At 36.6% G+C, this 16,378-nt stretch overlaps 1 protein-coding gene across 3 annotated transcripts in view; it reads right to left on the bottom strand.

Moving 5' to 3' along the window:
- ITPR2 (inositol 1,4,5-trisphosphate receptor type 2) overlaps window positions 1-16,378 on the bottom strand; it is a 499,981-nt gene that overhangs the window by 293,086 nt on the left and 190,517 nt on the right. For all 3 annotated transcript variants that reach the window (XR_003519864.2, XM_027593395.2, XM_027593396.2), the window contains 4 exons: window positions 14,645-14,774; window positions 12,642-12,699; window positions 10,767-10,932; window positions 9,545-9,718 (listed from right to left, as the gene is read on the bottom strand). Coding sequence is in view for 2 of the 3 variants with exons in the window: in XM_027593395.2 (XP_027449196.2) it covers window positions 9,545-9,718; window positions 10,767-10,932; window positions 12,642-12,699; window positions 14,645-14,774 (528 nt within the window). In the remaining variant the exon portion in view is untranslated. The remainder of the gene's footprint in view (window positions 1-9,544; window positions 9,719-10,766; window positions 10,933-12,641; window positions 12,700-14,644; window positions 14,775-16,378) is intronic.

The raw sequence follows: 16,378 nt of genomic DNA, 5'->3' as shown, positions 1-16,378 counted from the left end.
ATGATCTGTTTTAAAACAATGCTAATCATTCTGTGTTTAGAGCCTTTGTAAAGATTTACTAAACAACAAAGGATTATTATCTGTATTGGCCTGCTAGAGTCCGTCCTGCCTGCTACTGGCTGTTGCCATTGACATTGTGACATATTTCATCCTGTTTACAATAAATTGTCACTATCTTTGGCAGTTGGCTCATTGCAAAGTGTAGATTATTTGGCGGTGTACAAGTTAGAAACTTTGTAGCTTTTCACTTTTTTCTTCTTATATTAAGTTATTATAAATGTACCATTCTCCTGGCTTCTCAATCTACCCATTTGTATGTATTTCTACTGCTGCCACCTTAGTTCACGCTTGCATAACCTCACACCTCAATTTAAGCAAGAGGCTCCTAGTTGGTCCCCACCTTTAGTCTCTTGCTCTGCCAGACCAAATTTTCCAAGACGGTATACTCACCTCCCAACCCAAGAATGTTCAGAGGCTCCCAATTTCCAGATATTTCAAATACAAACCACTTATTCTTGCTGAACTGATTCTCTTTTTATTATTCTTGAATATATTAGCTAACTAAATCCTCCCAACCCTTCAGAACAGTGAAGCCTTCTCCAAGTCCTCCAGCCCACACTGACTCCTCCCTCTTCTGACCACACAGCTCAGCATTTAATCAGACATTCTGGCATATTGTTTCTATGTGTTCATTCTTTGAGGGCAAGAGCCATCATCTCAAACATTAGATCTGATTACAGGTATCGATCGAAAGGGAATAAGAAGGGAAATGAGAAGTTCAGGTATGTACAAAGGCTTACATAGGCATGATGGTGAAGGAACCAAAATCATACTTTAAGCAGAATGTTCAAAAGAAGGATTTTGCTCTAGAGAGACACACAGCAATCAAATAGAGGTGGTTCAGATATGGTCCACATGGCCTCAAACCCAGCATCAATAAACAGACATTAAACGGATAAACATATGGGCCCAAAATAAAGAAGTTTGCGGAAGAGTTTCTAAGAGTTTATTTTTTTAAGATTTTATTTATTTATTTTTTTGTGAGTGAGAGAGAGAACAGAGGGGAGAGGAAGAGGGAGAAGCAGACTCCCCGCTGAGCAGGGAATCCGATGCAGGACTTGATCCCAGGATCCTGGGATCATGACCTAAACTGAAGGCAGACGCTTAACCTACTGAACCACCCAGGTGCCCGAGTCTCTTAAGAGTTTAAAGAAAATTTAAGAACTGTCAAATGTAACAAAATTGAATTGCAGAGAAACCCCTCCAAGTATACAGCATCTAAGAGTGATAGATAAAATCTTTCAAATGTCCCATTTTAGAAAAAAAGATCCCTTTTTAGTAAAGAAAAGGAAGTAAACGGAGGCCAGACAAAGAAAGATTCACCAAAATTTCCAAGTAGTAGTCAAGCCCTGGATTCAAGCAGGACCCACCCTGAGGGCGTCTGTCCATATCTGATAACCTTGATAGTGGGTTTGAATACGTCCCACACACACAATGGAAAGGAAACAAAGCCTGAATCCCAAGCAAGACAGAGCGCTGATTAGAGACCCTGCCTTAGAACCAGGAATCCTTAGAGAAGCCGCCCAGAATGATAAGGCAGGAAAAGATGTGGCCCACAGAAGTAGAAAGGAGTACCTGCCTTAGCCTTGGCTTGGTCAAAGACAAAAAAAAGGGAGAAGAATTCTCCTGAGCTCCTATAGGACAAGCCCACTTTCATAAGATTTGGGACTAGAATTCCCACTAGTAAAGGGGCCTCAAAGGTCCCAAGCCAAAAACATTGTTTAAGATGGTTACAAAAAATATAGCAACCGAAAGTGCCTCATAGAAGCAAATGAAATTTTCTCTGGATTAAACATAACCCTCAGAGGTATTATACCTATAAAGTTCCAAAGAATCTAAGTTCATAATACTTTTTTTTAATTACTAAATATCTAAGTAAACACATTCCCATGAACTCCTGCAAGAGTAGCAAACTTAAAAACTGCAAATGGCCCTCCTATTACAAAACAGCTACATCCTAGATAAAGAGCCTATCTTAAGTACATTTCTGGGCTCACAGAAAACAAAGGAAGACTCCAAAAGCCCACCTTCCACCTACCAAAAAAAAAAAAAGTATGCTGAAACCAAATCAGAACTCTAAACTTCAAGGCAACATGATAAGGTTTTCTGAAGGTAAATGCCAATACTAGCAACTCAGAGGTGAAGTCTGTTCTAAGCAAGTGTCAAATTCAGGGGGCGAAACCTGAGACTCCTGCCTTCAGACAGATGTAGGAGGAGAAAGCATCATGGTCTCAGGCTAGCAGCGACCCCTGGCAACAGGCCAAGGTAATCACAAATACTCTAAGAAGGAGAACATGCCCACTTTCAACCCCCATTTCTGAAGTCAAAAACATAAAGCTCAAAACCAACAGTCAAATATTTATAGCATCATTATTCATAATGAGCCAAAACTGGAAGCAAATGTCAACAAATCCCTCTCTCAACTATTGAAACGTCAAGAAAACAAAAATATTAGTAAGTAAATAAATGATTCAAACACAAGAAGCTTAACTTACTAGCCATATACAAGGAACCCGATACCTGTTCACATTCTTCTCAAGCCCACATAAAACATTCACAAAACCTGATGGTATATAATAAGCCAAAAAGCAAGTCTCAACAAATTTTGGAGAACTGATGGCATCATAACCACATTCTCTTGCCACAAGTTAATTAATTAAGACTTCAATAACAAAAAGGGATAAATTTTGTCTAGACATTGGAAATTTAAGAACCCACTTCCAAGTAATTCTGGGAGAAAGATGAAATCATAACGGAAAATTTTAAAATATCTAATATTGAACAATAATATAAAAGGCATTTGTCAAAATTTGTGGAATGCAGTTCTTTAGAAGGAAATTATACCATTAATTTTTTAAAAAGTCTGAAAAGTGTGTCAACATAAAAGGTGAGAGTAGAATAAATATAATAAAATAAACCCAGAAGCTCAACAAAGCCAAAAATAGATTCATTAAAAAGCATGAATAAAATATGTGCAATGCTGGTAAGATGATACATGTGTGACATTATACATTTGTCAAAACCCACAGAAGTATACAACACAAATAGTGAAATCTAAAGGGTCAAAATAAGAAAGTTAAGACAAGTAAACAATATCAAGAATATTGTTTGTCAATAACAAGAATCATAAATAGAGCTCCTACCATAGTAACCTTGCATTCTAAAATAAATTTATCTTGTTGGTAATTTTTACATTATTAAATCCAGTTTGCTAATATTTTGTTTAGGTTTTTACATCGTCGTTGTCAGTGAGATTGGCCTGTAAGTTTCCTTTGTTCTACTGTTCCTGTCAAGTGTTGGTAACAAGGTTAGACTAACTTCATAATAAAATGAGTTGCAGGATCTTCCCCTTTCTACGCATATGTTTAGATATGTATCTAAATATCTATTTTTAGATAGATATTTAGGGGTCTTGGGACACCTGGGTGGTGTAGTTGGTTAAGTGTCCGACTCTTGGCTTCGGCTCGAGTAGTGATCTCAGGGTGGTTGGGATCCAGCCCCAAGTTGGGCTCTGCACTCAACGTGGAGTCTGCTTGGGACTCTGTCTCCTTCTGCCCCTCCCCCACCAAAATAAATAAATCTTTAAAAAGGGGGTGGTCCTGCAGCAACAGAGATAGCAGAAATTTTAAAAGATAATGAAAGAATATGAACAAATGTATGCCAATAAATTTGAAAACTAAAGCGTATGGCTAGAAAAATATACAGCAAACTGACCCAAAATAGAAAATTTGAATGAATTTATAACCATCAAAAAAATTGAATCAGTAGTTAAAATCTTCCCACAAACTAAATCCATGGCCCAGGCAGATTTACAGATGCGTTTTATCAAACATTCACAGAATACATATCTAAACATATGCGTAGAAAGGGGAAGATCCTGCAACTCATTTTATTATGAAGTTAGTCTAACCTTGTTACCAACACTTGACAGGAACAGTAGAACAAAGGAAACTTACAGGCCAATCTCACTGACAACGACGATGTAAAAACCTAAACAAAATATTAGCAAACTGGATTTAATAATGTAAAAATTACCAACAAGATAAATTTATTTTAGAATGCAAGGTTACTATGGTAGGAGCTCTATTTATGATTCGTGTTATTGACATTAGCAGACTAAGGGGGGATGGGTGAAATAAGTGATGGGGACTAAGGATGAGCACTGGGTGATGTATGGATGTTGAATCACTACACTGTACACCTGAAACCAATATTACACTGTATGTTAACTAACTGGAATTTAAATAAAAACTTTTTTAAAAAATTAGCAGGTTAAGATTAAAGAAAAATAACAATCCTGATAGATGTATAAACTGTGTTTAATTAAAGTCAATAACCATTCATGGTAAAAATTAGCAAACTAGGCATAGAAGGGGACTTCCACAATTGATAAAGGGTATCTATAAACACAAATGGATAATAAACCTTATATTCAATAGTGAAATGTTAAAATCATTCCCTTTAATATCTGAACCAAGACAAGGATACCACATCTATTCAACATTATACTGGAAATTTTTACCAATACAACAAAGAAGAAAAAAGAAATAATAAATGAAAAGACTGTACTCAAGTTTGAACTATAGCATTACCACACGACTTGAAGTCAAAAATATTTTTAACCTTCGTAGTAGGTATACATGAATAGGTAGGACTTAATTACCTTGCCCATACAAGATTTAGTTTAATCTAAAATGGAAAAGGAAGTGAAATGGCCAATAAGCCTATGAAAATATGCTCAACCTCATGAGTAATCCCACAAAATCACAACAGAGAAAATATGTCAATTCACCCAATTATCAAAAATGAAAAAGTGAGAAAGTCAGCCGTCATGAGGATATGGGGCTACAGAACTCTCATATAATGCTAGAAGGAGTGTCACATGGTCTTCAGAAAACAACTAGCATTATTTGGTAAAAGTAAATATTCTAGATGTTTTATACCTAAATATATATCCTGAAGAATCTTTTTTTTAATTTTTTTTTATTTGAGGATAGTTGACACACAATGTTACATTAGTTTCAAGTATACAACATAGTGATTCTACTTCTCTATACATTATGGTACCAAGTGTAGCTACCATCTATCACACTACACTGTTACATTATCATTGACTATATTCCCTGTACTGTGCTTTTTATTCCTGTGACTTACTCCATAACTGGAAACCTGTATCTCCTATTCCTCTTCATCCAATTTGCCCATCCCTCACTACCCTATCCTCTGGCAACCATTAGTTTGTTCTATTTATAGGTCTGATTCTGCTTTTTGTTGTTTATTCATTGGGTTTTGTTTTGTTGGTTTTTTTTTAGATTCCACATATGAGTGAAATCATATGGTATTTATCTTTCTCAGTCTGACTTAATTAACTTGGCATGATACCCTCTAGGTCCAGCCATGCTGTTGCAAATGGCACAATCTCATTCTTTTTTATGGGTGCATAATATTTCAGTGTGCATGTGCATACACACTGCATCTTCCTTATCTATTCGTCTATCAATGGACACTTAAGTTCCTTCCACATCGTGGCTATTGTAAATAATAATAAAATAAACATAGGGGAGCATATATCTTTCTGAAGTGTTTTCATTTTCTTAGGGTAAATAGCCACGAGTGTAATTATTGGATCATACGGTATTTTTATTTCTCATTTCTTAAGGAAACTCTATACTGTTTTCCACAGTGGCGCTACCAATTCACATTGCCACCAACAGTACACAAGGTTTCTTCACATCCTTGCCAACACTTGTTATTTCCTGTCTTTTTATAGCTATTCTGACATGTGTAAGGTGGTATCTCATTGTGGTTTTGATTTGCATTTTCCTGATGATGAGTGATGTTGAGCATCTTATCATGTTAGGTCATCTGTATGTCTTCTTTGGAAAAATGTCTATTTAGGTCCTCTGTCCATTTTTTAATTAGATTATTTGGTTTTTTGGTGCTAAGTTGTATAAGTTCTTTATATATTTTGGATATTAACCTCTTATCAGATATATCATTTGAAAATATCTTCTCCCATTCAGTAGGTTGCCTTTTTGTTTGTTGATGGGCTCCTTTGCTGTGTAAAAGCTTTTAATGTTGCTACAGTGATGTCAAAGAAATTACTGTATTTTCCTCTAAGATTTTTATATATTCAGGTCTCATATTTAAGTCTTTAATCTGAAGAGTCTCTTAAACATGTGCATCAGGTGGCATACAAAAGTTTTTAAAGCAGCATTGCTTTTGGTAGCAAAGTTTCTTTAAAAACACTAGCACTGTAAAGAATGAAAATGTCCACCAACAGTTAACTAGATAAACATGTGCATAAAGTGTAATGCGCATTCTCCAATATATATTAGAAAAAAATGAATGAGTTGCAGCTACACATCAGCAAGGAAGGAGGGCAAAAATATATCCAAAACAGACTAAATGGAATATTTTTCATATGTTTTTCATGTTTTAGAGATACAAATACGGGTGGCAAAAACCATTAAGAAAAGCAAGGAAATTAACATGAACTCACGATAACGGGCTCTTCCTGCATACAGGGAGGGACCGCAGGGACTTCTTACTAGTAATATTCTATTTCTTAAGCTGTGTGTTCATTTCAATAGAATGTGCTACCTCAAGAGTTACTGAATTTGCCATCACAGAAGTTTGTTTTGTTTTAAGAAACATCTCACTCACATGAGCTATTTAGAGAGAAAATAAGTATCAGACGGGAATTGAACTTGATACCCCTACGAGTATATATTAACTCTAACATTTCATAATTCCATACCCATCATAGTAAACAGCACAATATGTTGTGCATAAAAACCAATAAAAATGATAACAAACAGTCACTGACTACTGACTTTGGCAGACACTGTCAGTTGCTAACCAACAGCCTTTCTTTGTTCTTCCTTGATAGCAGATTTCAATTTTGTTCTACTATCTACCCTTTCCCCCATGTAATTCAGGAGAGGGTATCCTAGAGCTTGAGGGTCATCCTTTACTTAGGCTAAATTAATCTTATAATCCATTGGTTTAGAGGTAAACATGTGGCCCTGCTTTGGACAAGGAGACATGAGATAGAATCTACTAAGGGATGTCTGGAAGAGGTTTCCTTGCTCCTACACAGGAGTCTCAGAAATGCGTAAAAAGGCACAGATACTCTTTTTGGTGTTGTCGTGCAGAGATGTGATGTCCAGGATGCTGCTTCCATGATGCAACCATGAAAAGATCAGTCCCAAAATTACGTCTATTGGTCCATAGTGACCACACTGAGAAAATGAGTTAATTAAAGCTGGAGCCTTACTTCCTTGACTTGTTGGTAAATAACATATCGCCTTCTTGTTTCTATTTTCACACTGAAGTTGTATTAACTGACATGCCATGTGCACAGTTTGCTCATCTGATCTAGTATTCTCATGAGCGAAATACCATTATTACGTCCACTGAATGAATATTTAAAAAAAAAAAACAGGGAATTAAAATAAGTTGCCCAAAGTCACACATATACTTAGCGGCAAATTCTAAGGTATGTGACATCAAGACCCATGCTCTTAATACCCTACCCATTGAAGGCCATCATTCTGTGGCTGTAAGGGCTGAGAAGAAAATTCCTGAGAGACCTGAGGGTGTTCCGTTATCTAGCCCTGTGCTTTCCAGGTGTGAGTGAGTGGTGGTGAAGCCGCAGCACTGGCAGCAGCTGCAGCAGCTTCTAGAATCAGAATCCTAGCTATGATTGTCTGACATTGAAATCAACAGTCTGGTGGCTGCCTCCAAGCCGTACTCCTTGAGACTTTCCCAAAATGCAATTCCTTGTATTAAATCACTTCCTGCTTCAAATACCTAAAATCATGACCGTTTTCTGAACTGATAAATCCTGTACTCAACAAATAGTAAACAAATTCCCACTTCAATGACTTATATTCCTCTCAAGTATCTAGAAAAATAGATTTATAACCCACGTGGAATGCTGTTTTGTTTCTAAGGTATCCCCAATCAGACAACTTATTCATCTTCTTTCTTACATCAATACAAATTGCTTATTAAACTCCTTAGGGGATACCATGGAGATACACATATATATATACACACTGATGAAGGCTCTTTCTCCACTTTGCTCAGAGAATTAGGAATTTAAACCGCAGATGAGTGACTAACATCCTTCATGGAACATCTCACCTATATGCTTACATGATTTTTTGCAAACTTTTACAAAGAGTATTTTCCTATGGTTTAGAGCTGTTCTTTATTTTTAAAAATGCAATGTTCTAAAAGGGGAAGCAACATTCTGTTTATTTTCTAGAAGATGTGCACAGGCACAGTATGTATTTGCAAAAGAGGTATTCCAGCCTTGTGAAAGCATAACACACCTCTTAACATCTTTAAATATTGTACCAGAAAGTGCAACTGTACAATTAAAGAGCCTGGAACTTATCCTCTGAAAGACCTGGGTTAAAATCTCAGTTGGGTCTTTCTAACTCTCTCCAAAGTTTGTTGTAACATTTAAAAAGAGATAACATGTATGAAAATGTCTGCTATAAGACGATGTATAGCAAGTACTACATAAATGTTAAATGTCCTCTTATTTCTTAAATATGCTGTGGAATGACTCTATATCAACAACAAAAGAGCAAATTTATATGGAGTAGGAATTCTACATTCTAATAACTTCCATTATAAAATCACAGAAAAAAGTTGCTAAAAATTTAAGTCTAACATTTCGTGCAGATTAGTGGTAAGTAGTCCTGAGACAAGGAAGAAGGAGTAACCCACCAGATGAACTTGCCTTCAGGACTCTTCCACATTTTGAGGACTGAAATTATCTCCTACTCTGTCTTCACTTTTCACCACACAATATTTTGGGTATTCCATCAAACAGAAAAGCTAGGGTAGGTAAACCTCCCTAAATAGTCTACATTCCTGCAGATTAAAAAACAACTAAATAAAACACGAGACAGGAATTTAAGAAACAATATCTCGTCAATTAGGATGTTGGCATTGGTTTGCCAAGTATTACCACTAAAACATGGCTTTAAAAACTTTAAATGGTTATTTAGTATTTAGTGAAATGTGAAAACAACTACTTAACCCACCAAAAACTAAAACCTATACAACGGAAGACTTAGGATCACCATCTTACCACTCTTTAGAGTAAATACAGATTTTTGGTATTTTCATGCTGGCACTTAAAGCATACTGTTCCATTTAACTATTTTTACGTATTATATAAGGGTAAGCAGTGAAGAAAGAAATGATTTACAGGTTGGCAATAAATAGCCATAGTGAAGGGTAACAACAAAATTTCACCTCTTTACGGGTCTATGCTTAGGACCCACAAGACCCACAAGAATTAACCAAAACACAGGTTTATGGAGTTAATTGATTTGGCAAATGAAAATTGTATGGTCTGTTACTCAGAACAAAATTTTTCTTTATGGATAATTTTGGCTTATAGGGCATATGATTAAAAGACATTGTTTGGTTTATTTCAAAATATATCTTGAAAACAAACCTCAATTTGCTCTTCACCACCTTTTACTTGACTTTCACCCATTTCTCCATTCTCAAAGTTGCTGCTCTTCTCAACCCACAGCTCAGATTTTTCTACAGTTAGTCGAAGCTGGTCTAGATCTGCCTTGATTTGCTTGTAGTTATCTACATCTTGATTGGACACCAGCAATTGCACCTGGAAACAGAAGAATTTGAACCCTCAATTTACTTATGGAAATTCCTTCATTCCTATTTCATTGATGTCAAAAATCCCAAGTCTTTTAACAAATGTGTTTCAGGTGAAGTTTAATATTTCTAGAATATTTATGGATATTTTAGATATATATTGACCGTGAAAACTTACCAGGAAGTATCTGTGAACACTACCTAATATATTCATATGTTATAAAGAATTATATATTTTTAAAAAGTGAGTCCTAGCAAAGTGCTAACGAGTAATTTAAAATAAAAGATACCTTAACTCTAATTTCACCGTTAAAGTTAATTTTTCCCGAGACTCTATTTGAAAAGAGGTAGAAATACAGAAACAAGTGGAAGAAAATTCTGATATGGTCAAAACCTCATGTTATAAACCTTTATTTTATTATAATTTATATGTATTACAGGTCATATACAAATTATGCATAATTATATCTATTTCTATAATTACTCTTGTAATTATTTCATATTTTAATATATTCTTATAAAACTTCTTAATGAAAATCAATGTTTTATTAAATACAATAAATATTAGTGAAACACACATGTAAGCACTTAGGTATTATTCATTAGTAGTCTCAAGATTGATGTCATTCAGATGACAAAGAGAAAGATCAGATCCAAAGCAGGTACTTTCTTTTGTATTTATACATTTTTTCCATCACAAAATATTTATTTCAGTGCTACTGCTTGTCCTATCCAAATTTATCAGTAAAATCTGGGGTCAAAATAACAGCAGTGACAACAAAATTCCTAGTAGGTATTTTCCCCCAGTGCCTTCCTAAAACTTCGTGCCTGTCATTTACATTAACGATATTAACTGAAAATCATTTGTGGGGAACTCTTTCTAAAATAGATCATGTCTTGGCTTAAAACAAGGCCACATCTGTCTTTAAAGATAGAAAGTGTCTCTAGGAGAAGCCACACAGTCTGATTAACTCTGCAACCGTGAAGTCAGGTCAGATGTTACAAACAATATTTCCGGAGCTTCTGCTGTAGCAGCAGTGAGGGCTCCTCAATCTTACCTGTTTAAATGCCTGTAAAACTTCTGCTCTCTGGCTGAAGTGCTTGAACAGTAGTTGCAGGGCTCCTGAGAGCAAAGGAGGGTAGTCATGCATGATCAGATGAATGAGGACCCGTAAAAAGGTCCTGCCTCCTTCATCATCAAGTTGAACTGGATTTTTCTCCTTTCTATAAAACCAAAAATCATTCTAAAATAACTTATATTTACCAAAAATTTACTCATAAGTGGTTAAAATGGTGTATACATTCTCAGAGTTATATGACTTTTCCCCCCAAAATTGGAAAGTAAAAAGGAAGATCATTTTACTTTTTTCCCTTCATGTAACTGATGAAGAAACAAAGCACAAAAAAAAGAAAAAACAAAAACAAAAAACAAAACATGTGTTTGCCCACGGATGACCAACCATCCCCATTTGCCCAAGGCTGAGGGGGTTCCCAGGATGGAGGACTTTTCAGGACCTGCACCGGGAAAGTACCAGGCAAAGCAGGATGAGTTGCTCACCTAGACACAGACAAAAGCTATAATCCAAAAACTGATCCAAAAAAATTTCAACTCTAGTATTGAGAAGAGATACTAGGATGGATGTACAGCAACAACTAACTTTGCCCAGAGCCCTAGAGACCTCTCCACAACAGGTGGTGAGCAGCCAGGAAGGACAAGGGCACGTGCATGTGCATGTACACACGTGCGCACACAGCCGTCGCCAGAGCCGCTCTCTGTGCTTGGTATGCTCAGACCCTGGGGAAGACTGCACTGGATACGAGATCCTTTTTTTTTTTTTGAAGTTTAGTAAGCTTTTATTTTATTCTTCTTATTAATATTATTATTATGTTCAATTAGCCACCATATAGTACATCCTTAGTTTTTGATGTAGTGTTGTTCAGTGATTCATTAGTTACGTATAACACCCAGCGCTCATCACAACACATGCCCTCCTTAATACCCATCATGCGGGTTACCCCATCTCCCCACCCCCCTTCTGTAACCCTTAGTTTGTCCTAAGGTGAAAAATCATACACTGATTTATTGTCTCTTCCCGGGAATAGTGAATTACTTAAATAGGAAAACACAACAATAACAACAACAAAAGCTGTCAAAACAATATAAAAACAAAGCTAAACCAAATGTTCACTAGAGATTAAAAAAAATCCTTTTTGGTCCCCTTCTTCATTCCTGTTTGTCTTTCTAACCAAAGAAAATGCAACAAAGGGCTTAGTGTGAAATTCGTTTAGGTTCTCATGGCAAATTTGTAATAGAAATGAATGCAAGAAACTCAATAATTTATAGCTTAGACATTTTAGGGCTTTTTTTGCTTTTCATTTTTACTGCTATTTCATTTTTTAAAAAGAAAGAAACAACTTTAAAACAATAAATGTCAGGGTTCCTATAAACAAAGGAGGGTAGTCACACCAGAGGCATTTTGCTTTCTTTAATCAGGGATATTTCCAACTGGCAGAAAATAGCTTTAGTTCTCACAAATGAAGTTAAAGATAACATTGAAAGAAGTCACTTTCTTGCCTCAAATTTCTCAGATGCAGGAAAGCAATGTTTTGCAAGATGCAGTGCTATTTATACCAAGGGACTTAAAGGGCATCCGTGTGCTGTCATTATTTGAGGAAAGAAAAGCAAAGAATTCAGGGAAAAGTTCAATATGCTGATCTCATCTCTCTTGTCTTTTTCCCCTGACCTACCTAAAGAAAAGCTATGCTTTCTCTTCTACAGTAAATTAGCAGCTTTGTTTCTGGTAAAAATTACGTTGGCAACAATAAAGGATCTAAAATTAAATAAATATAGGGACGTAAACAATAACAAAGTATCAATAGACTTCTAAGCAAAATCTTATCCACAAGATAAAGATACATAAATGTTACTATACCTTCCAGCAAACATAGTTTCTGCCTGGGCTGCAATTTCATCTATATCAGGAACAATAGCTGCAAAGACAAATGGCAAAATCCATTTGTTATCATATCCAAGTAAGGAGTCACAGTATTTATATCAATATTAGCATACCTAAAAATATTTGTATTAATTTCTTTATGCCACCAAATGTAACAGTTTAAAAAGTCATGATCTAAGTCCACCTAGAGATCATTTTAAACAAAGTTCATATTTTAAATATATATTGCTATAGTCAAAAGATATATTTAGAAGACCAGAAAGCACCATTTACAAAGTTGCTTCACCTGTATAAACATGTATCTATATGCATCAACTCCACGCACACACACACACACACACACACACATATGTAAACACATATAATTTAATGGGGTGATGACATGGAAGGATGTTTTTTAAAGAATCAAAATATAGCAATAATGAACCTTGTTACTATATGGTACTTCCAAACAACATGACCCTTTTACCCACACTTCTTCTAAAATTCCATCCCTTCTTCTTATGGGACATTAACTTTTTTTTTAATGTGAACCAATCATGATTCCTCACCCATCCTCACCACTAATATTTTGAAGATATCTTAGTTAAAATAACACATTTAAATAAGTACATTATTTATTTCTTATCTCCAAAGCTTAAAAAGAAAACAGAGCAAGTTATAAAAAAGGAAAAAGAATCCTCCCCGGAAAGCTCTCTCTTCCAGATTCAACCAAGGAAAGAGATCAGGTAAATCAGAGAGAACTGGTTTTCTGAGGGTTCCCCCTATTCTTTACTGACACTTAGAGCTTCTATTTCCAGAAGTCTGGCTTCTAAGAGCCAATAATTTTTATGATATTGTCAATGCAACCACCAGCAAGATTTTCTGGTTCTGCCATATCATTCCTGGAAATAGCCCTTTAGGGTTCTATACTTCTGGGAAGCATAAAAACAACATGGTTGCAAATATACCAGAAGTGACCTCTCCCTTAGGAAAGCTTAATTCTGTCTACAGAGGCATGCTGCCTTTCAGATGGTACTGAGTCAGAGAGCAGGACACGGATCTACCATCCATTTTAACTACACACAATCACTGAATCATTCCTGTCATATTGATTAATGGGTGAAAGAGAGGAGGATACCTGTTATTTTCACGGTGGTTGTGATTAGAAGAAAATTTCATATCTGTGTACAAATCTTATCCTCAGAAAAAGAATTCTGTGACCTGGCTAAATCTTTAAGACAACATAGTTGCTAACCCGCTGTTACTGGTAGGATCTATCCAGAAAAGTGGAAATTTAATATTTCTTAGGTTTCATAAGGTACTTTCGATAGCCACAAAATTTTCACAATTTTTATGCTTTCTTCATTATGCTCCTACACAGAGATAGACTGGCTTCATTCTCACATTTTTTTAAATGTGAAAAATTGACATATAGTACCAGTTCATAACCATGCAAAGTAAACACACACATACACACTAATACCCCCATTTAGACCTTTGAGAAATACCATGTCTTTATTCTTGAGTTGGGCAACAGCTTCCTACAAAACACCTTTTTGCCCCACAGCTACATTTCACGCTGCTTCTTTGATCAAGCAAATAAGTTCCCTTGGACTTTCACCAAAACAGCATGATGCTTACAAGATTCAGGCTCTGAAGTTGGAGAGACCTCCAAGGAAACCCTGCTCTACTACTTTCATGATGTTTAGCGAGTAACTTAACCTGTCTGACCTTGGTTTTCTTATCTGTAAAATGGCACAATCAACAGCACCTCTACCTCACTGAGTTGTGAAGATTGCAAAGTAAACTGCATTCTGAGGACTGAGCACCAAGTAATGCAAATATCCTCCCAGCCATCCTAGGCAAGTCATCTAATGCCCTGTCTGAGTTTCGTCATGTCATTGGCAGGTATTACTTCCACATTTTTGTCTCATGGAAATACTACTGGGTCTGAAAATACGAAAGCTACAGAGCAAATACGGACACAAAGGAGATACCTGATGGTAGTAACGTATCTGGAGAACCGCTGGTGGATGTTTCCATGTTTTCGTTGTTCTCTCCAAATTCCTTCTTATATATTGACAGCAGATACGAGATCCTATAATCTAGTCGGACACTCAGGATAAACTACAAAAAGCATTAAAAACATACTTTTATTTTTTTAGCATAGTGGTTAAAACTACAATTCATTACATCAAGAACATGTCACATGAACTAATTAGAAATCTCAGTGGCATACATGCTTATCAGTCATAAAGCTAAGAAAAGTGATACATTTCCATTAGCCAATGTCAGGAAGATCCCAAAGCAGATTTTTAGGAGGAAGAAAACTTGACTTCCCATGATTACTCTGTGAATAATCCAGATAGAGGTATCCAATGAGTCTGGCTGAAGAGGTAATGATTTTTTGCACTTTGCAGAGTTACCATTGGTTCTGGGAGGAGAGTGCTGGAGCCGTGACCTTCACTCGTGCACAGAAAGGCCAAAATTTCAGGTACAATAGTGTGGATTCTGGCTGCACCACAATCAGTCTTGGATCTGGACTACAAAAGGACAGCTGAAGTAACAACAGCATCCAAATACACCATGGATTCGCCTCACTGGTGCTTGTGTTTCCTTAGGTTGTGTAGTTGTCCTTGTCTTCCTTAACTAACACATTAGCGGAAACTAAGTGCCAATAAGGTTCTGGGCTATGCTAGGCACTAGGAAGAATGCAAACACTTGAAGCCCGCTGGCCTCAAGAAGCCAAAGTCTGAGATGGGAAAACAAAATACAGCATTGTTAACATAATTAGAAAAGCATCGAGGGGTAAATCATGTAGTATAGAAAATTCAGTGGAGATCAGAGAAAGAAAAAGTATGTGCTATTGATTTCTGAGTGGAGAAGGGAAACAACAGAGAAGTGGTTTTATATACAGGGTTCCCTTCCATCCCAGTTTGCCTGAGATAAGCCTGGTTTAACCTTTTGTCCTAGCATAATTACTATCCGTGTCCCCTACACTATCAAAAGAGCCTTGTTTGGACAGTGAGCAATAATGGTCATGCGTGGTACCGTCTGACCTGATCTCCCAGTATTTCTGTGGCTCCTGAAGCAACCCCCTCCCTCCCCCGCTCCTTCCTCCTGTCATTCCTTCTCACACTGCTCTGTTCCAGAAGCACTGGACGTTTGTCTCCAGCCTTCTCACGTGTGTTCAGTGTCCCCTTTACTTGGAATATTCTCCTCCAACCCAGCGTAACCAGTGTTTGAGATATCCTCCAAGATTCAGTTTAAAATGAAGCTTTTCCTGGATCCCTGTCTAAATCCATTTTTCTCCTTTTTGCTCACTCAACGCATTATTTACACCTACCTGTCTACTGTCGACCTAATACTTCTATTATTTACTCTCTGTCTCTCTGTGTCTTCCTCTCTTCCTCTGCTCTGTTAGCCCTATGCTTCTTATGGGCAGCAAACATGCTCCATGTCAGCTACGGTCACCTAAGTTCAACAAGCATTTGCTAAGCCAGGAACTAAGAAAGGTGCAGAGGGTACAAAAGGGGTGTCGAGGATAAGACCTGCCTATGAAGAACGCATAATGTGGAAGGAAAAGCAAACACCAAAGAGTCTCTTTTATTACCATGTGGTAAGTGCTGCAACACACCTTGGTTGAGTGGACTGTAGTTAAGAGGATTTTCAAAGCAGGGGACAGATCGTGGGAAAACAGAGCTGAGAAGGGGCCATTGGACTTGATAGCC

The sequence above is a fragment of the Zalophus californianus genome, chromosome 9 (genome assembly GCF_009762305.2).
Source record: "Zalophus californianus isolate mZalCal1 chromosome 9, mZalCal1.pri.v2, whole genome shotgun sequence".
Lineage (NCBI taxonomy): Eukaryota > Metazoa > Chordata > Mammalia > Carnivora > Otariidae > Zalophus > Zalophus californianus.
Note: the sequence above shows the minus strand (reverse complement) of the source record. Positions and strands in the feature narration are given on the sequence as shown.